At 42.5% G+C, this 22,247-nt stretch overlaps 1 protein-coding gene across 1 annotated transcript in view; it reads right to left on the reverse strand.

Moving 5' to 3' along the window:
- Positions 1-234: 234 nt before the first annotated feature.
- The window catches only part of adamts18 (ADAM metallopeptidase with thrombospondin type 1 motif, 18), a 51,333-nt gene continuing 29,320 nt past the window's right edge, over positions 235-22,247 (reverse strand). The window contains exons 17-24 of the mRNA XM_070830540.1: positions 15,469-15,589; positions 14,325-14,451; positions 9,031-9,235; positions 5,669-5,863; positions 4,226-4,296; positions 3,899-4,064; positions 765-960; positions 235-350 (exon numbers count right to left, since the gene is read on the reverse strand). Coding sequence (XP_070686641.1) covers positions 235-350; positions 765-960; positions 3,899-4,064; positions 4,226-4,296; positions 5,669-5,863; positions 9,031-9,235; positions 14,325-14,451; positions 15,469-15,589 — 1,197 coding nt within the window. The remainder of the gene's footprint in view (positions 351-764; positions 961-3,898; positions 4,065-4,225; positions 4,297-5,668; positions 5,864-9,030; positions 9,236-14,324; positions 14,452-15,468; positions 15,590-22,247) is intronic.

Consider the following 22,247-nt stretch of genomic DNA (forward strand, 5'->3'; position numbering starts at 1 on the left):
TGACTTGACCGCTTTGGCAGATGAGCATCAGCAGCCACGTTGCCTTCTTTAACAAATAGAGTCTGTGGATTCTCTCTTTTACTTCTTTACAAAATCATTAGTCAAGTACTCCAGGAAGAAAACACACAAGTGATGAGCACGGGTCTGTGTGTTGTGAGTAATCGCCCCCGAATGGCGCCTGTGCTGCTGCTTCCTTCAGAGGCCCGCGGCCACAGACTCTGAGGTATCATTACTCTACGGCCTCTTGATGGAACAGGACTTGCAGCACTGCTGTCCATAGAACTTGTGGTTACAAACGCCGTGTTGGGGAACCAAGTGACACCAGCTGAAATGGTCCACGCAGTGTTCATCTGCAGAGAAACACAAGGCGTGTTATCAGCAGCAGGTCGCACTAGCACTGCAATATTAGACTACTGTTTAATCTATGGAGCATTTTTCAATTAATTAAAATAGTCAGATTTTGGTATTAGATATTACATTTACCACCATATAGGAAAAAAAGAGCAACAGTCTGCTCAGCTAACTGCTAATCTCAGCAGGCTAACATGGTCATTTCCAGCACTTATAATGTCTACCACTTGTACCATCTTAGTTTGGCCTATAAACACATCTATAGACAATTTACTGTTAAATTCATTTGAGCTACTTGTCATTTGACTATGGGAGGAATTCATCAAGAGAAGAAAAGGGGAACTCCACACAGTACTGTAATTTCATGGCAATGAAACTGGATGAATTTGTCTTTTTACCCCGGAGGAATTTACCTTTCAGCGTCGGTCCAGCAGGTGTGACCCGACCGGGGCGTTGTGCCGGAGCAGGGGCAGCAGGTGGGCAAAAGTGTGTGTTGCACGCTCTAGAGGTGACAGGCCTCTGGTGGGGCAGGCAGCCAGCTGCAGGGCGACCTTGCCGGAGACACTGGATGGACCGAGTCTGGACTCCTCCACCGCAGGACACAGAGCACTGACAAAGGCAGGAGAGGAACAGCAGGGAGACAGAAACAAGAAGAGGAGGAGAGAAATAGGAAAAAGACACAGAGATATAAATAGAGGAAGGAGATCAAACATCACAGTGCATGGAGAAAAAGGAATCATCATAAAAGGAGCAAAGGAGGGAGGGGAAATGATGGAGGAAAAGTCTATGCAGAGACAAAGAACAGATGAAGAAAACAAACATCCCATCCAGCATGTACTTGCCCTCCAGCAAGCTGTCAGGAGATATCTTCTCTGGTGGAAACATACAGGGATCACAAGCTTGAGATCAAGCAGAATAAGACACGGTGCTATAAGAGGCTGCCCTTAAGACTTTTTGCATAATAGATGATATAACACGTAGCCTACACAACCTGCCCCGATAGGCTCTGGAACAGAGCGGAGCTTTCAGATTGCATCTCAGGTCCAATCCACATAACCAGTCACCGCTGGCTCAGAACCACAGTGAACTACCACCACCTACACTGTGCAGTCTGGCTCTGGCTCTTTTTGGGGAAACACAGACGTTGTAACACGAAAGCCTCTCATAATCGTATATCTTGTGCTGATCAGTTTGGGCTGTGTGTTGGCTTCTGCGTCGTGCCAGGACCTCCCAAAGAAACAGGCCTAGTGAAGGAAAGTCAATCAAGTGAGAGACGGCGTGGTGGAAAATAAATGTTTTGCTACTTCTATTGATTCTCCCTACTACTTCCTACGACCTCATTCTTAACCAATCCCATTGTTATTGGTTCTGTTTTCAATCCACCATCCTCTAAGCCCCGCCCCCTTAGTGGCTGTCATTTCTGTCATTTTCTTTCATTTTTTTTTGCGTATGGTGGACTTGTACAAATGTGCCATGTCAGATTCAGCAAACTTTAGAGAACTGTGTAAATGACCCCTGTAAACACGATGAATGCCACCTGTGTGTGATTGAGAACTAAAATCACCCTATAAGGCTACCTGCTCCGCTCCATATGTGGTCAAGTTCAGTCACGTTTCGGAACTTTCCCCAAGAACTAGTAGCCTTTGGAGGAACTGCATTTCCACCGCAGGGACCAGGGTCTAAGTTCAGTATTTTAGCCCACATAGTGGGATAGTCTAGTCTTTGCAGCATTTGATTTCAGCCACAATCTAGTAATGTGTGGACTGGTTCTGAAGTCATCCAAACCTGCGTGTATGCTTTAAATAACTATCTTGAAACATTCTGTAGTCTCTGAATGGTGCTTCCATGTCCCTGGATGGATTAAAAGAACAAGTGAGGGCGCGTTGTAACGGCAGTAGAAATGCAGACAACAACAGGCCGAAGGAACCTTTTAGTTCCTTGAAAAAAATATTCTTTCTTTAAAAGTTGCAGGTACTTTGGGTGAAAATGCAGCTTTTCATTTCCAAAAAAATGTTACTAAAGATTAAAAAGACGAATTTTACACTGCAGAGCTTCAGCTTCTGCTGAATCAGCGGACAAAAGGATAACAGATGTAGCAATGTCAGCAGTCATATTAGAGGCCCTGAAACAATTAAATTATTAATGATACAGTTGTCAGTGATGTGTCATCAGAGCAGCGCTCGCTGTACTGTGACACAAATGATGAGTGAGTGAACGTGAAGATGCTAAAAACATCCACAGCAAAGTGGACCATGATTAACATGAAGGGGAGGACGTCAGAAGGAAATATTACACGAGAGATTACTAAAGCTTGTAGCAGGTGATGTTAGACTGTCAGGAGTATCAGAGGATGATCCTGGACAGAAACCTGCATAAAGACCCCGAGGGCAGCTGTCCAAGCGAGAGAATCTGTCTAACAACTTCTGAAACTGAAAGTTGCTGAGGCGAAATATGCCAGAAAAATCAGAAAAGCTAAAAAAGTAAAGCCTCTCAGTAAAATTGGAAAGTCATGATGATAATGATCTGGTGAGCAGAATACCAATTTTACATTAAGTCTGTTTTAGTTATACACTTTTTACTTAGTTACAGTATCATGTTTAAACTCCAGATTCTTTGAGATAAGAAGAATTATGATTTCAGGTCACACCTGTGCTTTCTCCTGTGGAGAGAGGAAGAATATCTTGTCTATCTAATTGGTGAATGCCACAAATTCTCTTGCATCAGTATGCGACTAACACTTAACAACAAATGTGCTTATACAAGTGGGTCTTGCATGAGGCCCAGTGCGTCCTTGATTTCAGAAAGAGGTACACAAAAGTAGGCTTTTCATTTCTTGCCAGTGACCGTGGTTACTGCCACCTGAAATGACAATTGTCGCTGGCAAATTTTGTCAGCTGTAGAAAGCTGGTTGATGAGCTGACATTTGCTACCACAATGTGTCACATGTGGGAGAAAAGCTCCAAATTGGAAGAGTGTCAGTCAGAATACACATGTAGCACTAAAAGTCTCTCATGTACAACAACTAAATGGCTAAAACCCGACCCTCCAACATACAGTAGCTGGACTGAGAAAGTATTGGAAATCTACCAAATGGAACGCATAACATACACCCTGAGACTACAGAAAGAAAAATGTATGAAAAGATGGAACCCTGCCATTACCATACTGCTCCTAAGCTGATGCTACCATATACTTATACACATACACACACACGTATACACACACACACACATACATGAATTCTCCCCCTGACTCTTTTTATTATTATTTATCTGGACTTCTATACACCTCTTATATATATATTTTTTTTTTTTCCCTGTGATAGAGTTAAGTTATATCTGTCTTGTTGGGTTTCCTTTTTAATTCATTTTATTACTGTGCCTATCCTTGTACACGGATAGATACAGCTGTAAACAAAACAAAAGGAAAATTGAAGAATTGTGAATATTAATGTATAAATTGTTGAATTTGAAATAAAAACTAAGTTAAAAAAAAAAAAAAAGTTTCTCATGTAGACAGTTTTGGATCAAATCATGAACGAATGTACCTGCTGCCAGGGAGAGGAGTACCAGCCTAAGATGACAGCACTGGAGGTGGTTCTGCCAGGGAGGACCCGGGGGGGCTCGGGGCACGGACCTCGGTTGCAGCCCTGCTGGAGATCCACCAAAGGTTTGGCAATATTCCTGCACCTCCGTATGGGGAACTCCACATATCTGTGCAGGAGAGGAAGGGTTTTGTCGGCTCCAAAAAAACTAGTCCTACAAAGCATCCAATTTGGGAGGGTAGTACACAGTTGAAACAGTGGGGGCTTAAGTATCTGTGCAGATCTATTAAAGTGTGAGGGATGTCATGGTGTGCGCTTGAAGGCACATACCCTCCCTGTGAGTCTCTCTCCCCACAGCGAAGCTCTCTTTTCTGGAAGCCTAAGCCACAAGACCTGGAGCACTGAAACAGAGGGCAGGCAGGAGGGACAATTTTACAAAATGAACTCTGTGAGTGTGTGTGTGTGTGTGTGTGTGTGTGTGTGTGTGTGTGTGTGTGTGTGTGTGTGTGTGTGTGTGTGTGTGTGTGTGTGTGTAATGCAGTGAGTTCCCATAGCAGCAGACACCACAAGGTCACTTTTCGTTGTAGTAATAAAGCCAAAATACTAAGTGCTCTGCTGAGTATTTTCCAGTCATTACATTTGATGAGCAGACAGCATACATGTAGGTGTTGAAGCGTGTGTGTGTGTGTGTGTGTGTGTGTGTGTGTGTGTGTGTGTGTGTCTGGCACTTTTTCAAAATCCAAACCAGTGTATTCTGGGAACTAAGTATCTTCACTGTGTCTTGTGCTGTAAACCTTTTTATTCACTGTCAGGAGCTGCAACTAATGTTAATATTCAATATTAATTCCTTTTTCATTTTTATTTAATCATTTAATGTATGAATTTATGGTAATTTCAGCAGCTTATCTTAAAACAAAATAAGAATAGAATATTTCCATTGAAGTGTTTTTGTCATGGTGGTCGTGATTCTCTGCCGTACATGGAAGAAAAAAAGCTCATTGCTGAAGATGACATCTTCAAATTATTTGTGTTGTTCAGCTGACAGTTCAAAACCTAAAGATATTTATTAGTAGTGAATTTTTAAAAATGAGGAAAAGGGGAAAACAATAAAATGAAGTGAAATAATTAAATATTTTTGCTTGAAAAATTGTTTTGATCAAGAAAAGAATTAGCAAGAGTGTAATCAGTTAAACTGACCAGTTGTTCAGCATTAGCTAAAAGTTATCTTTATTCTACAACTTATTTTGTGAAATATATATATATATATGTAATCCTTCCTTTTTTCCCTCAACCTGCCTCCTCTACTCCTAGTCCATTTTATCCATTTCCAACATTTGCCAGCTTGCCTTTCAACAAGCTCAGAGAGGGGATGGGACGCGGAGCAGTGCTGATAGTTTTTCCAGTCCAGATGAAGCACAGGTCTTGATGTTATATTGCATTCTGGTCTATTGAGGCTGCTGGCTGTGAAACGGCTTCCTCTGTTCTATGATGGATTTCTCCCTTCGTGATTGTCAAATGCTTTTGAAAAATGGCAGCACTAGAAAGGAGCCTTTGTTTTCTTAATTCTGAACAACTGGCATCAAAGCTTGATGTTTACTCCTGATGTTTCATAAAGCTACGAGTCGTAGCTGTGCTGGAAATGTTTCAGCGTGAGGCTATGTCTTCTACATGTGGAGTGAGACAGACACGCCGCCAAGCGAGCGCCTCACAGTTATAAAAACTGAAAACAACACACACCCTATGTGCTTGAGCTTCATGTTTGTTCTGCCGTACCTCTCCCCAGGGCGTGGGGACCCACTGCAGCCTTTCGTTCTTGGGGCAGCGCCGCAGGACGCAGGTCTCTTGGGGTTTGGGTTTGTGGTGCTGTCTGCACATGCTGTCGGGCACCACCACCGCTTTGGCCCCAGGATCGGTGCTGCGGCAAAACACGCTGCGCTTCCTCAGCCCGCGGCCGCAGGTCTTGGAGCACTGTGAGTGGACAGGGAGGAAGTAAAAGAAGTCACTGTGGAACTAAAGTCAAAAACACAGATGACTGCATCCTCAGGAGATTAGTGAGTCAATGAGCAAAGGTTTAATGACACACACGAATTAAATAATACATGCATCTACAAACACTATAACTTATAAGCCATATACTGTTTTTATGATTGTTTTAACCTTCAGCTTTCATCACATTTGAAGCACTAAGCCGTATTAAGAGAGGTTAAATCTTTGGCACGGACACTATAACTGCATTTGTAATTCACCACATGGCGTACGAGCAAACAGAAGGTCACCGGTTTGATGACAGCCCATTATGGGCTAACATTAAATACAATAAACCAATAACTCAGAAATGAATGTGACCCCAACCCATCAAAGTATCCACCAACAATAAACCGTAAACTCCAGCTGAAATGCAGAGGTGGACAACAGAGTCAAACAGCTCTGCGGGGGCTGACGACCGCAGCCATCAGGCCAGTATCTCCGACAGCATCGCATAAATTTACTGGAGACACGTACACATCTGGGCACAGCCATTTGAATACACAACCGTGCACGTACACACATCCCAGTTGTCCTTTTGTCGCTGAAAGTTCAATTGATCTTTTCAGGCAGACTGGCCTTGTCTCTGCATGACCGCCGACTGAACTCAGACTGGAGTGTCCTAAAGAATGATGGCTGAATGACAGCTAAATGTCCGGACTGTGCAGGTCACAGCGGCTGATCATTCCAGAAAGTCTGACAAACCGTCAGATCTGCTGCCAGGCTATTAATATTGTACACAGGAAAATGAGCAAATAAAAGACCTGTCTAGTGTGTGATGCACTGGGGTTAGAAGAGCCAAGACCCTCCTGTCGTACTTGGTTAAAAGCCATAGGGTTAAATGGCCTAATCAGATGTTGGCTTTGCAATAAACAAATTTAAATTCTTCAAATGAATACAATCCTGCAAACCAACATCTTAGGATCACTTTTGTGTGGTTGTTTTGTGATGGGTGCATTTGGTTGCTACATCCAGGTCGAGTTCTTTCTGATATAATTGATCGTACTATATTTCAGACAAGAAGGACAAGGGTAAGAGAGAAAACATTTGTTGGTGATTTCAATAAAAATACACAGCTAAGAGGATTTTCCAACAACTGGCAGTTCAAGCAATTCTGATGTCACAGGAGAAAATCTGCCCATTTGTATCTTGACGAGTGGCACTGGTTTTCTTTTTTTCAGTGTTTACCACATGTCCAACAGAGGGCAGCAAAGTGTTTGTTTTAGCTTGAGTGAAAACTCTGACAGCTTTTGTGTGAGTGTGTGTGTGTGTGTGTGTGTGTGTGTGTGTGTGTGTGTGTGTGTGTGTGCGCATCTCCTCTCAGGCACAGGACTGAATTTTTTTCAATTCTTGAACCCTATAGAATCAACTTAAGGTCTTTTTTCACACGTCATATTCAGAAAAGCACACGTGTAAATTATGGAATGACTGATGGCTGAATTCCATTTAGCTGCTTCATTGTCAAGGCCCTGCTATTGTGCATGCTGGCTTACTGTCACACTCTCATGGTTTACTGGGACCACGAGCAGAACAGAGCCATTGTTAAGTCATTAGTAACACCTGTGCTTTTCCTGCTCTGCCAAATCAGTTTTGTAGTTTTGTCAAATGTAGCCTAAAATAAAGGTTTCAGCATCAGAGCTGGTTTGTACGTGATGAACAAAGGTCAGCAACGCTGTGTGAAGTTAGAATCAAAGTCCAGACAGGCTCAAGATGAGTAAAGCCATGAATTACTGTGGCTTTACAGACCAAACATCAAATTGATAATTGTATTTCTTTGGATTTACACTGTGTAGCAACAAACTCTCCAAAAAGCTGCCAGCTAGACTTGTCTGTGTGAGCAGGAAAATCATAACAAGACTACAGCCTGTAGAGGCTACAGCTGTCTGTTCATCTCCCACTCCGTCTTACCCTCACTCGCAAACAAGACCCCAAGATACCTGCACTCCTTGTCTTGAGATAGAAACTCACTCTGAACCCGGAGGGAACAGCCCACCATGCCATGCAGCAGTAACGTGGGCACTGTATCGCACCATTGTGCTGAAGAGGGGGCTGAGGCGGGAGGCAAAGCTCTTGATTTACCAGTCGATCTACGTTCCAGCCCTCCTGAATAGTCATGATATTTGGGTAAAAATCAAAAGAATTAGATGCAAGAGAGTTTCCTCTGTAGACTATCTGCACGTAGCCTTGGAGCCAGTGGAGGTGGTTCGTGCATGTGGTTCGGATGCCTCCCAGCAGTTTCCCATTGGAAGACTTCCAGGCTCATCCAACAGGGAGGAGACCCCGGGGCAGACCCGGAAGTCGCTGGAGGGATTATGTATCTCATCCGTCCTGGGAAAGCCTCGGGATCCCCCAGGAGGGGCTGGAAAGCGATGCTGGGCAGAAGGCCGTCTGGAGTGCCCCGTTTAGCCTGCTGCCACCGCGACCCACACCCGGATAAGAGGAAGAAATGGATGGATGGACTGATGGAGATGCTAGCAGCTCTGTGAAGCTGTACTCTGTGGTGCACCAAGCTAAATCCTTATTTCAGCATGATAAAAATCTCACAGTGAAGATTTTTATCGTGTCGGTAATGTTTACCGTGTTCACTATCAGGGAGTCGCCAAAGTTTTCATTTCATCCCATGGGGAGCATCCATGACTGTACTAAATATCACAGAAATCCATCCAACAGTTGTCAACACATTTCACAGATAACCACAATAACCTCTTGATGGCACAAAAGCAAAAGTCAGGGGATCACCAAAGTTAATAGTTCTCATCATCTAGGGACCATGAAGGTCTGTACTAGGTATGGTATTAATATATTTTGAAAAGTACATTTTATCCATGTCACTAGCATGAAATTAGTCATTGCAATAACCACCCTGGACAACATGAAATAAGACACTGAGCAGTACATATATTTGGCATGTATTGGCTGCTGTTTCCTTTTAACATTTCACTTGTCATGTGTGTGTGATATGTGTTGTATTTTATTGTTGGAGCCTTGTCAAAGGAGAATTTCTGTCACCGTCTGGGGCAGACAATAAGGGGCAGACTATCTATCTATCTATCTATCTATCTATCTATCTATCTATCTATCTATCTATCTATCTAAAACCAAAAACCCACCTGTGACCAGGATCCAGTGCTCCACTCCGGTGGGCAGGCCTGGGTGTGGCAGGGCTGGACCTGTGCCGGAGAGATGACGGGGCAGAGGGAGTGGGCCACCGCCTCCTCCCTCTGATAAGTCACCTTCCTCAGGCAGCGCAGCGTCCTGGTCTGCTGACCTCCTCCACACGAGCGACTACAGGCGCCCCAATCTCCTGTCGCCCAACTGTGAAGGAACATCAAGAGGGAGATGGTGAGGAGGGGGGGGCACCCAAGGGATGCAAAACAGAGACAGCAACAGTCATCAGTGAATGATAGTGCTGATGAAAGGCTGTATGTACTGTATAAGTGGTGATTGGGTATTTGCTCAATTGCACATACAGTATGAACACACATTATAAGGAGCCACTATGGAGTAAAGTCAGACTCTGTCATTAGGGTGCCAACCACATACTGGGCTCCTAATCAGGACAACCAACCACAGGTTCAAACTCAAATCTGCTGCTCTTATTTTGGGCCCAAACACATTAACAGAAAAACACAATTTCAGCCATAATTGCCGGTGAATACTCACATAATCACATCAAAGACTTTATTATTAAGCCCATTTATTAGTATCAGTTGGTTAAAAACTCAGACTGGTGAACCAGCTGGGTTTTTTTTTTTTTTTTTTTTTTGCTAGTCCTGCTGCTTTTTAAGTACATTTTAGGTACGAAACTAAACATGAAAACCATATTGCATATACTACTCTCCATAACAGCTTTCCCAGGTCTCCCAGGCCAACCGCAATAAGTGCAATAATAACAACATACAATAAAGCTACAGACAGATGGTGACTACAGTCCCTCACTCAACTCTTTTATCACTCTCCTGTTTTTCACATTCCCTTTTCTATCTTTTTCAATTATCTCCTCACCTGTCCTCTCTCCTCCCATCATTTTATTTCTAATCATCCCTCGTGTTGTCTGCTGTTTTTTTTGTCTCTCCTGTCCTCTCCTCTCGTTTAGTGTCTTTGAAATCCTGCTTTGCCTCTGATGAAAGCCTACTGCTGCTTCTAAAATAGCTTCTGTCTTGGCATCGGGGCTGAAGGGGGAGATTACAGCAAATGAGTGGTCTGACAACCACATGCTTCGGAGAGAGAGAGAGAGATGGAGAGATGGGCAGATGGCTCAGTCCAGCTCTGAGAGGACATGTTACCGCAAAGACCATTCCTCCACGCCGCCGACCTGCTTCAGGGAAAGAAAAATGCTTTTATTCTCTTTCAAACGCCACAGACAAATGAAGCAGCGAGACTAAACTGCAATTTGGGAAAGATGTGAACCTTTGGGACCTGAAAGCGTTGGTTTTAGATTTTTGGGGACTGTTTGCTTTTTTCCAAAGGTTTTGCCTGACTTATAAATAACAATATATCATTGGGAAAAGTGGCTGAAGTGCCACTTTGCTTCGCTGCAAACCACCACTGACCTAGCTGTAATTGGTATCTCTGAAACGTTTCAATAACTTACACGAACATATTTTGAGGTAGAGGAGTGCAATGCTGCAGGGGAGGTTATGAAGCTCACCCATGCATTTTTAGAACGTGTATGGTTGCACAGCAGTTACTGCCGAGGAATAAACATCTATTCATAACCTAATATTGAGTTTGATTGAAGGCCAGCGGTTTTCTAAGGTCCCCCTGGCTTTCCTGCTTAATTATATACCAAAAATGCCATTTCTTCCAAACAGGTTGCTATACCCATACTAACCAGAACTATTGTTTTTTTAATCCAGGTTCATATATTTTTGCGTTTATGTGGTTTGGTATACGTGGACTTTTTCCCGTCTGTACTAACTGTGCTTGCAAAATCATCCTTTCCATCTCTGTCCTTGTATTTTTTCTTTTCTCAGCATGTCAATCCAATATGGTCATTCAATGGCCCCAAGAGGCTCTGACATTCTTTTCTTTCAATTCTTTACAGTGTTCCTATTTGGTAATGCAACTGTTTCACTCATTGGAAGTTTCTCTGGATATAAGCATGCTCCAATGAGCATTTTTCACAAAAGACACTTTGACACATGAGCAGGAGAAGCACTGATGTAAATAATACAATGAATGATCCCGGTATCGTGCACATTGGCTCACTGTCACACTTTCATGGCTTACTGGGCCACTTGAATGGACCTGAGCTATTGTTGATGTTATTAGTAACACCTGATAGTTTCCTTCTGTTGCAGGTCAAAGTATCTGCTGTTTCTCAAATGTCTTTTAATTTCCAAATGCACATTTGTTAGGATATTATGCCAGTTTCATGCTTTTATTTTAGAATTGTATTTCTTGAGTAGAACTTGACATTGGTGGAAAGAACAAGACTAAACTCATTTCAGACGACTTGTCTGCAAAATGTGGTGCTAAATTCCCCTTCTTCCATGCACGCATCAGAATGTCTTTCTCCAGTTTGGTCTTCATTATGTTTGCATGAGATCCCTTTATTTCATTCATTAATTATATATATTTTGATAGCTTATGAATATATTTATAAGATATCAAAATGCATTTCACGTGTTTTTTCTCATTTATTTGGTACAAATTTCACCCAAATAAAATTAACTTTGAAATATTGAAACTCTTTAACATGTTTGATAAATGATTGTTATTCTTTACTCTCAGCAGCAAACGTTTTTCAGCAACGGTTTTTCAGTCTAATTCTTACAAGTTTAAGAATACATACCCTGCTCAGTATGTAATGCATCATTTTTTTTCAAATTTTCTGCATGTCTTCTCTGGCACATGTCACACTTTGATCCATCTACGTATCCTGCTGCGTGATGCACAGAGAAATCCCCAACCTGTGCTAAATGACTCTACAGATGGCCTCTGCCAAGGGAAAGAGCAAAATAACTTCAAACAGCAGAGATGGGATGGGGCTGTGGAGAAATCGAAAAAAAAGACTTAAAAAAATCTATGAGATATGTGCGTATCTCTTCCCAACTGCACGCTGGGCTGGAAGATTGACCTGGCTTCTTAAAATTCTCCTTGCATCCTTCTTTTGTGTTCAGTAACTGCTGCTGCACCACAGTCGAGCATCCTCATTTTGCCTGACAGGCTTACAGGAACATGGGGAGAAAAGGTTTAAAGCAGGTCTGAAGCAAAAGGGCGGTAGAGTGAAGTAAAGGGGTGAGGGTGTATGTGTGGAGGGGGGGGGGGCTTTGACTGGCTCTGCATGGCTAGACTGGCCGGGCCCCGTGGGAATCCCACCGTCTCTGCACAATAAAACATGGATAGGCCTGTCAGCACCCGAGATACACACTGCAGAGATAAGCAGGCATTTTTACATTCCCCCTCCTGTCAGACACACACACACACACACACACACACACACACACACACGCATCCCACCTCATTGTCAATTTTCCTTTTCTCTGCTGGGCTCTTGAATGTGTGCCTATACATCCTGGAGGTCTTAATGCAGTCATTAAAGCTTTCATGCTGCTCACTCAGCTCAGCTCTCTTCCTTTTCAGCGTCCATAAATTGGCCCATACACACAACCAGCTGAGAAATGGTGTCAGCTACTGTACAATAAGAGCCATGGGTGTCAAGCACTGCTTTATTTTCCTGAATGGACAACCACACTGATGTTATTTATCTGGCCCATACCATTTTCTTCACACAAACAAAGGGGGGAGGTCGGGACATGCAACAAGGCTGTTGAATACCTTTCGCCAAGATAAGAGAAATGGTATGCCCAAGATTAGGGGCAGGAAATGCCCTCTCGGGTGGTGGGAAACTTAGCAAGAAACAGAGGCTGTATGTTGGAGGTGTAACCGATAGCTGTCTGGCTTGTTCAACCCCTGACACGGGAGAAAGTTCAGTCTGGACTTGTTGTGGCATGGCACGGTGGACAAAATGACAACATCATTAACATGAGACAGAGGCAACTTGTATTTCTATTTTTATCTCATGGTTTGGATTCAAAAACACATTATTTTACCATCTTGCATTTGGAAAATGTGTGTGCATAGGAACTTTAAGTGCGCATGCCGCCCTGTGTATGTGTGTGTGTGTATTTGTGTGTATGTGTTTGTACTCTCCCTGAACCCAAGACACGGTTCCCTGCCTGCTCTTTGGAGCAGTGCTGTAAATCAAGCTAGCTCCAGTTCCCTCAGCCAAAGGCCTACATAGGAGAGAGGCCATTTATTCAGTGCTGTTTCAACTTGTTACTCCACTGCACTTTAGCCTGGTTTCCTCCTCTGCTTGCTGCACTGGTCCCTGAATGCACAGCCTCTTTTAAAAATGCATGCCATTAAGCACAATGTCTAGACAACCGAGATAAAACATGGGCATGATTATGCTACTGAGAAAGTCAGGAAGCTTTGGGCTGAGAGGGATGATATGAACTGAAAGCAGCAATCGATCTGAGGTGGCTCTGATGTCTCCCTCCCTCTCTCGGGCTCTCTTTTCTCTATCTCTTTATTATTCTCAAGTGCTCGCCAAAGGAAAACGTTCATACCAAACTTGGAAACATCATATTGTATTTAGTTCAGGACAAAAATAAGTAACCAATTGCCTGACCTTTGTGTCAAGGGGGTTAGACTGGAATGTCAAACGCTGAAGCTCCCAAACAGAAACGCAAACTCTATAAATTTCCAATTTCTAGGTATCTGAAAGTGCTAAAAAGTGCTGCATTCTTAAATCAGGTGTCCTTGACAGTTATGACAAAAATGAGTAATACATACTTCAAACTATAAAAATGTGTGTTTTGATTTATTTAGCTTTGGGTTCCTCTACTGCTTAGGACAGTTCAGATTACACTGAAAGGTGTGCTGGTCCACTAGGAGCCAGTTCTCACCAAGTGGTAAAACACCACTCCACAGACATGAAGGCAAAAATCAGACATCATTCTGTCGTGTCGGCTTCATTAAAATCCACTTGCTGCTCAGATAGATATATGGCTGGAGAAAACACAGCAGTGGAATAAGTAAAGACGGATCCAAAAAGACAGCAGATAGGGAGGGCTTTCATGTGCTTTCTCAAAAAGGAAAATGGAAAAAAAGAAAAATTAAAGGGTGGGCAGAGAGGAGGACAGACAGAGGAGAGGAACACAGGCTGAGCAGAGTGGTGGCTGGCCACAGCAAATGGACCACAGGCAACCTCTAGACTGCTCAACCACAGCATGTGTGTGTGTGTGTGTCTGTGTGTGTACGCCTGTAATAAAAACAGCGCCTAAGGCTCCTGACAATTTGGCAACATAAAGACGTATGCCACATATCCCACAGCCAACTGTACAGAAGGAAAATGCCCTCACTCACACACATAAACACACACAGCAGCACTTACTATGCAGGGCAGGGCTGTGTGTTGCAGAGGTGGGAGCCCAGTGTCGGCCTGGTGTGTGGATTACACATGGTGGAGTTGACCTGAACCTTCTGGTCCTGCAGACAGATAGCCTTGGTGGAGATGCGACCTGATAGAAAAACAGCACGAGAGGAAGAGCGAGCTTCAGACAAGGAGAGCTGCATGGACTACAGTCAGAACACACACACACATACACACACAGCCATCAACTGCCAGAGTTGAAACTTCTTGGCTGAGAAAGGTGTTTTTCATTAACACAGGTACTAGACCACACTGAACAACGGGAATTATACACAATACAAAACCACACACACACACAGACAGACTGACACTCATCACAATGTGACTCACGTGCACATAGTGTTGTTTTCTATCACACTGACACATATGAATGTGCACATATTTCTACCTCTCTCGTAATCTAATTGACATTCACAAAGCCCCGGCCCCCTTAGTTACGCCTGTCAAACTTTCCATTCTGACATTTTTCCATTTTCCATTTTTTTTTTGTCATTTTTAGTCCTTTATTTCTTTATATTTTGAAAAAAAAAGGTTTAGGACAACAGATTTATTTTGAGCAGAGGTAAACAAAAGTCAATCAACTTTGCCAGCTGAAATAACAACTAGCTAGCTATGATAATATTATGCTCTATGACATGAAAATGCACCCACCGTCTGACATTTATTTGCAATTTACTTATTTGAAAACTAGAATAAAAAATCATGTAATCGGGGTGCACTGGATGGCTGCAGCTACACGATATTGTGCTAAAACATTGAGGTTAAAGCTGCATGTGTCTGGCAAAAAATCGGCATTCTTGCCGTCTAAGAAAAAGCATTGTTCTTGTACTGTGAAAAAAAATCTAGTATTAAATGTTAAGAGTTTTTTTTCAAACCGCTTGTTTTCACTTTTAATTACATTACAAGATGAGGAATCGCCCTCACTGCAGCCCTGAGCCTAGTTATGGTTGCTAAGCCATGTTTGGAAAATTGCTGTTCAAAGTAGGGTTTTAGGGAATAGTCTATTCATTTACACAACACGTGAACACACGCGCAGTTTTTGTTAGTTTAATCCCTCGAACAAACGTACAGGCCTACGTGTGAACACAAATGCACACAGTCTCACCTCCAGCACAGGGAGCAGAGCAGTCCGAGCGCACCACGCCCCAGCTGTAGTCTGGTTTCCTCTCAGTGCGAGGCAGGGTGTACTCCCACACCACACCCGGGTTCTTTCCCTGCAGAAGGATCTGTCAGACAAGAACACACAGTGAGTCAGACAGGTGTCCCATGTGTGAATTTAGTCTGTCTTTTAACCTCTTTTTATGCAGGGGAGACACACTAAGCACCAGCCTGTTTCACATTAACTTCAGTATATCATATCACATGCATATAATATTCATATTAAACTTGGAGTCATCCACTACAAACACTTTTTCCCTGCTGCTCTAGGGATTCTAACCAGCAGCCTTCCAGCCTCCAAATCTCCAGTCGACCAGTATATACTCAAAGGTAGGGAATCACATCATGTTCTCACATGAAACAAAATACAATTACAGCCAAGAGAAGTTTGCTTCAGTGATCCAACACCACTGAAGTAAACCTCTCTTGGCTGGAAAAAGCACATGTTCGGCAAAGTAATTATAAAGAGTTTCAGCACTAGACGCATGTATTCCCTGATTTCTGGAAGGACATCATTTCAGAGACCAGGTCCACAGTAAACAACAATAAAAAGCCCTTTCTCTGAGCCAATCTGTAATACATATATTACAGCATTTTATTCTGTATTTGTAGAACTATCAATCCACTATATCCTACGCTGTATAAACAAAAAGGGGCATGGCAGAAGTGCAGTGGAAGAGAAGCAGAAACAAATGGCCCATCTGTTATGTATTCCGCAACACGAAAGACTACTGAAAACATGTCGGCCTAATTCAGCCATTTAGGTCCCACTGAGCTGGTGGATCTACTAGCCACTAACCAGAAGGCTCTAGAAACATTAAGGAGTGCTTTGTTCTCCCTCTAGCCCAAACTGGCTGGCCACACTATTACACGGTCATTTTATTTGGACAGCGTGGTGAACATGAGGGACAATTTCCATTTTCTTTCGAGAGGTAGCTTGTTTTTACCACATCCTTTATACTGGCTGGTGATTCTGAGTTACCTTTTTCTGTGCAGGACATTTATTTGGACATTTAAGTCAAGCAGAGACTAACGGATGAATGAAAGCAGACATACCCATTACAGGAGAAGCATCAGGCTATCATTAAAGCAGCCCTGTGAGGATTCACTGCCATGGTGAAGAATTTAGTTTGAGGCCAATTCACATAGTCAGCTCAGAGTATGTCATTTTAAACCATTTGAAAACACTGCACTGTATTGTGTTCTATATAGTTATGTCTCTTTTACAGCCAACCTGAGTTTAGTTCAGGTTTAGTGGGTATTAATCCTCAATCCATTTGGCAAATTGCATTAAGTCCAACTGTCAACGACCATTCCAATGCCTGACAAACATATCAAGTCTATCAATATCTGCATAATGAGCTTTGACAAGTGTATTTTCTTTGGGGTATATCCTAAAGTACAGGGAATCTACCATCAACCTCCTGGGTTTGATCCACATTCAACAGTCCTGGGGCGCCTCCACTGAACGGACCAATCACCTTCAGCTGTTAACTGTTCCGTGTGTGTACGGTCGACCCAGCTCCAAACGCTTATGTGAAGAGGAGCAAGGAGCTGTCTAATGTCACACAAACACATTGGAAAATGTTGTAGCAGTGTATGCATACTCGTGACCAGTATATGTATGTATATGTAGATGCTGCAGTGGGTTGAGACATGAGGTGAAGATATTGCACGTCGTGAAAGGGACAGGTGCAGTTAGTTATTGGTGTTTGGTCCAATAGTTGCAGCTGCAGCAGCGAAAGCAGCATTTGCCGCAATTTGTAGTTGTTGTGATTTTGCCTGACTGGGGGCTCACATGTCAGGATTTAAAAACCATGCATCAACCAAGCTTGTCTGCTCATGTTATCTGTTCGATTGGCATTCACAACTCAGCAAAAGCTTCAGTTTAGTCACACTGAGTTGGGTTTGCATGCAAAAACCTGCTGTAAATGTTATTCTCCACTGATATAATAATCTTATATTATTCTGAAACCATGTGCATCCAAGTGCAGAAAAGGATTGTGTTGATTTTCATCAAAACCTTCAAGCATTCAGTCAAACAATACTGAAATCATGTTAATTCTTTTCCAAAAAAGAACCGTCATACGTCACTATCACTTATTACTAGCCACCCAAGTCAAGATCTTTTCATAGTCAATGCTTTTACCCAGTGTTTAATTAAAAAACGTAAGCTTAAACCACAATGTCTTGTCTAGTATGCCTCAAGATTAAATACAAAAACCTCACTGTCAACTTGGCCATTAGCTTCAAGCCAAACCACGGTTTAACATTTGTACACTCATTGTCTCCGACTGCGCCCTCTCTAAACGTGGGGACGTCGGGCATAAAAATGATGAAATTGTGGTCCTCGCCGCATAAGAACAGGCAACACTATAACGCCCACACTTCCTTTGCTGATGCTACCCACCCCGAACAAACCCAAACCCACTGCCATGGAACAACTGCCGCTGCTAACCACACCGGGACCTGTTGCTTAACCAAGCAAACTTTTACCAACACCTCTGGTGCTTCTCCAGACAACCACCAATGATACAAAAACAACTTTCTGCAGGGTTTTGTAATAATCCCTTTAATAGAGGACATACAAACCCTTGCAGCTTTGACAGTTTCTAAATAACTGATCTTTCTTTCCTCAGCCATCCACAGTGTTGAATACACCCAACCAACCGCAGTGTTCACATCGTCAGCCAGGAGACAAGCTAACTTTCAAACAATAATGTTAGACATATCCAAACCTGTCTCCTCTCCATTTCTTCAGTCTGGGAGAGCTGCAGTCAAAGTCCATCACCTGGCTGATGACTAAACACCCAAGCACCCAAAAAACACAAATAAATGAAAATATCCTACCTGCTCAACTAAAAATCCCACGTCACACTGCCCTTGTGAATTTATTTGTACTCAAGGCAAACTCACAGTGCAGCAAAACACTGACTTGATTATAGCATAACACCTATAACATTTCCTAATTATTTAATGCAATTTGTCAAGTTCAAATCCAACAATAAACCACTTTGCATAGCCAGATTTTAAAGAGATTTTTTCCATCAGTTTGGCAAGTTTTAAACTTGTTGCCTTTCAAGTTCCCGTTGTGTGATTGACGTGAGCCTGTCCTTCTACAGTGCAACATCAGACCGCAGAGTGTCTTGGTTTTCACGACGTAACCACCAGACCGCTCGTCAAGTCAGATGAGATGATGATGAATTAGAATGTGGCGGACACAGATATCAATCTCACTTGTGGACCCACAAGGCTTCGGCCTGGTATGACCTCGCCGAGCCATACCACAAGAATCTCAATTCAGGGGGAATAACCACACAGTGTTTGCGATCCACTGAGACCTCAGCCATATGTAATGTCTTTTCCCTCCTCCTCCTTTTGTTAGCAACTTCTTTCCTTTCCTTCTCCCCCCTACCAGCTGAGCAGCTGTGCAGATGTGAACACCTTGTCACAGTTTACGCTCACACTCCTCAACATTTGTTTTTCTTTGAGTGTGTCAAGCTGAGTAAGGGTCTGGGAGTGATCAGTGCGTATACCCTCCCCCATGTACTCTCAGTTTTTCTGTGACAGTGCCAGTTAAGTGGAATGTGTGAAACAGATGAAGATCAGCAGTGAAAAAAACCTACACATTTAGCTCTTTTCATTTGCAGTTAAACTCTCTGTGCCCTGACCTTAACTTCTCACATCCAAAGAGTTCAATTGCAGAATTCTTAATCTTTTAATCTCACCCCCCCTCCCTCCATCCTTCTCTCTCTATCAGCCTCTTTCTCCTTTTTGTAATTACAGGACATACTTATAGAGATTATGCTCGTGTCATCTGCAGATCAGCAGAATGCTACCGCTGAGTGCTCTGCTGGACAGATGTAAGACTGGGACACACGGACAAGCAAGAGAAGCACTATCAGACTCAGCAAAGTCCCTTCTTTCATCACCTCTTCACCAAACTAAGTGGTGAGAATGTGGTGACATTGCTACCGTGAGGTATGGCAGAACAAGAAACACAAATGCTCTGACAATTTGCTGTAAGCAAACTGGCAGCATTATCTAAACCACGTTATTTGGGAGGTAAAACCAAAAGTGAGCACACCCCACATGCCTCTGATGACGCCTCTCACTGCACAGAAAATCTGTCTGCATGCACAACTATGCTTAGCTACATAGGTCCAACTTGAACCAAGAAGTTCCTGTGTAAACAATTAACTCAACAATTAACTTGGTGAGAACAATCTTACTACCAATAGGAACAAAGGCCAAAAGTACAACAAGCCATGCAAGCATTTCTGGGAGACTATGCTTCTGCATAAAATGGTGCTTTGAGATAGTATAGTAGTAGTATAGCTGGTGTGTTCACAATGCCGATGCTAACAAGCTGATGTTTAGCAGCTATGTTGTTTACTATGTTGACCTTCTTAGTTTAGCGAGTGAGCATGATGTTACTTGCTAATATCATCAACAAAGTATAGCTGAGCTCATGGGAATGCTGTTAGTTTTGCATGTAGGTACATAAAGAAAATGAACAAAATGTTATGCTAATTCATCTAGTAGATGACGAGATATTTCTCAGAATGACTGAAAACTCTGAGGTGCTTGTGGCTCTACAGGAAAGGTCAGTGGATCACCAAAGTCATCAGGATTCATCGCATGGGATGGAACAAAATGTGTGGACCAACCAACCACCTGACAGGCCGACATCCTTAAAGCAACGGCAACAGCTTGTTAAAAATAAGATTCATGTTTCAAAAAACTAAAACGCCAATGGAAGCAAAATAGAATGCAGAATTACTGACTTAGACATTTTTGCAAAGTTGCTCAGAAATCTGTCCTGCGATATCGTCTGGGAATGGCACTATTAGATTTTCGTTACTGGACTACAACTCTGCAAGCATTCTTGCAGAACAAAACAACAATGGGCTGTTCAAATGCCAACTACAGCAGCTTCACTGCTAAACTGCCCACAAATAGAAGTCTGTTTTCTAAAATAGTTACAAAAACACTCAGACATTTCCTGATGTCTAAACAAGTGACCAGACAAGCACTTTGGAAATATCACACTGGTATTCCTGGATTTACAGTCCAATCATTCTTGCCTTAACCGCAGTATCTCAGAGGCCCAAGGGACTGAGGGGAGACTGGCTTTTACATGACTATCGCTTCACTCATAATGGACGGGGGGGGGGGGCACATCTACTCTTCACCTGGTTTCCACTTCTGTTCCCACAGCTAGGGTTCAGAGTTCAAGAGAAAATTAGTGCTTTCACTGTTGAAGTTATGTGGGAAGAACATCACACGTGTCCCACCACCATTCACGTAAACCTACAGAGTCAAAAGCAGCCGGGGGGGGGGGTTCTTAAACATTAAGAACAGTAAAGTAATTACAAAACTTAACAGGTTTCCAATATTCTATTAAATTTCCCTGAAATCAGCTCATAACATTTATGCTGTTTTACATTTTGTTCTTCTGGAATCACGGTGACCATCCTTTAGGGCCCAACGGCATCATGTGATGGAAACTTAAAAAAGAAATTTGGACTCTTTTGAAAAGGCTTAAATAGAATAAAAAAAATTTTGGTGATCACAATTTTAACATTCAAATTTTTTTCCAGTTTGCTACTGTATGAATCTATTAATTATTCTACCACCAGTTCATCACCGCATACAACACACTGGTCAAGAATTGAAGATGAAACTTGGAAATAATCACTGGAGCAATGCGATGTCAGTATTGTATTCTGGTTGTTGAATGGTCAGGGAGGACACCCTCTGCTGTAGAATCATTTTTTTGTATTTTGGCCTGTAACAGATTAGCATAAAAAATGAATTAAATCCATATAGGAAGTTCCACCCTGAGGAGGACAGCAGGAGCCCATCGTGTGCTGTTACCACCACAATACACTATACATACATACATACTCATACGGACTGTTCTTTGTCCCTTCTTGCCTGCTTCGCTGATGAAGCAATTTAATCACATTTTAAATATTGGATTTTTTTTTCTTAAAAAAATAAAAGAATAAAAAGAAAAATTAGAGAATACAGAATCCTACTAAATATGATGTTTATTTCTTAATATCTATCTATCCTAATATTCCTAATAGCTATGTATTCATATGATATAAAAAAAACAAATGATTAGAATCAACAATACCCTTGTTGGTCAGGCAGGGCACAAGGTCCAATAAGATGAGGTCCCCCCCCCCCAATATAACAGAAGGGAAACACAACATAAGGATAATGACTCAGCCACTTGATGAATATTAGTTTTGCTCTCAGGAGGATACGCCTGCCCAGCATCACATTCTGCTGCTTCAAGACAAGTAAAGACTCGCCCTCCCCTCCAAGCTCTGGTTTCTAACACACTACTGATTACAAACGTGGGTCAAAAAAAAAAAGGTATCATCAGCTCATAAATAACGTCCTGTATTGTGCAGAACATCTCACATGATTCTATACTTTTCATCCCCGCCTCTAAAGCACAGTTGACTTAGGAATTTTACTCGCTCTATTAGTCTCGAATCACATGGCTGCAACAAAGCACTTTTGAGATCAGTGGCCATAGGGGCCACATCCATGGTTTATGAGTATGTGTACATGGACAAACACGTGACTGTGCTTACACTGGAGCCAGCAGTACCAAGAAACTGTGCCGCATATAAACAAGGGGCAAGCTTCTGCCATGTGAGGCTGAGCTGAGTAATCAAAGTGGCACAAAGGCTGATTTAGACTAAT

The sequence above is a fragment of the Pempheris klunzingeri genome, chromosome 1 (genome assembly GCF_042242105.1).
Source record: "Pempheris klunzingeri isolate RE-2024b chromosome 1, fPemKlu1.hap1, whole genome shotgun sequence".
Classification (NCBI taxonomy): domain Eukaryota; kingdom Metazoa; phylum Chordata; class Actinopteri; order Acropomatiformes; family Pempheridae; genus Pempheris; species Pempheris klunzingeri.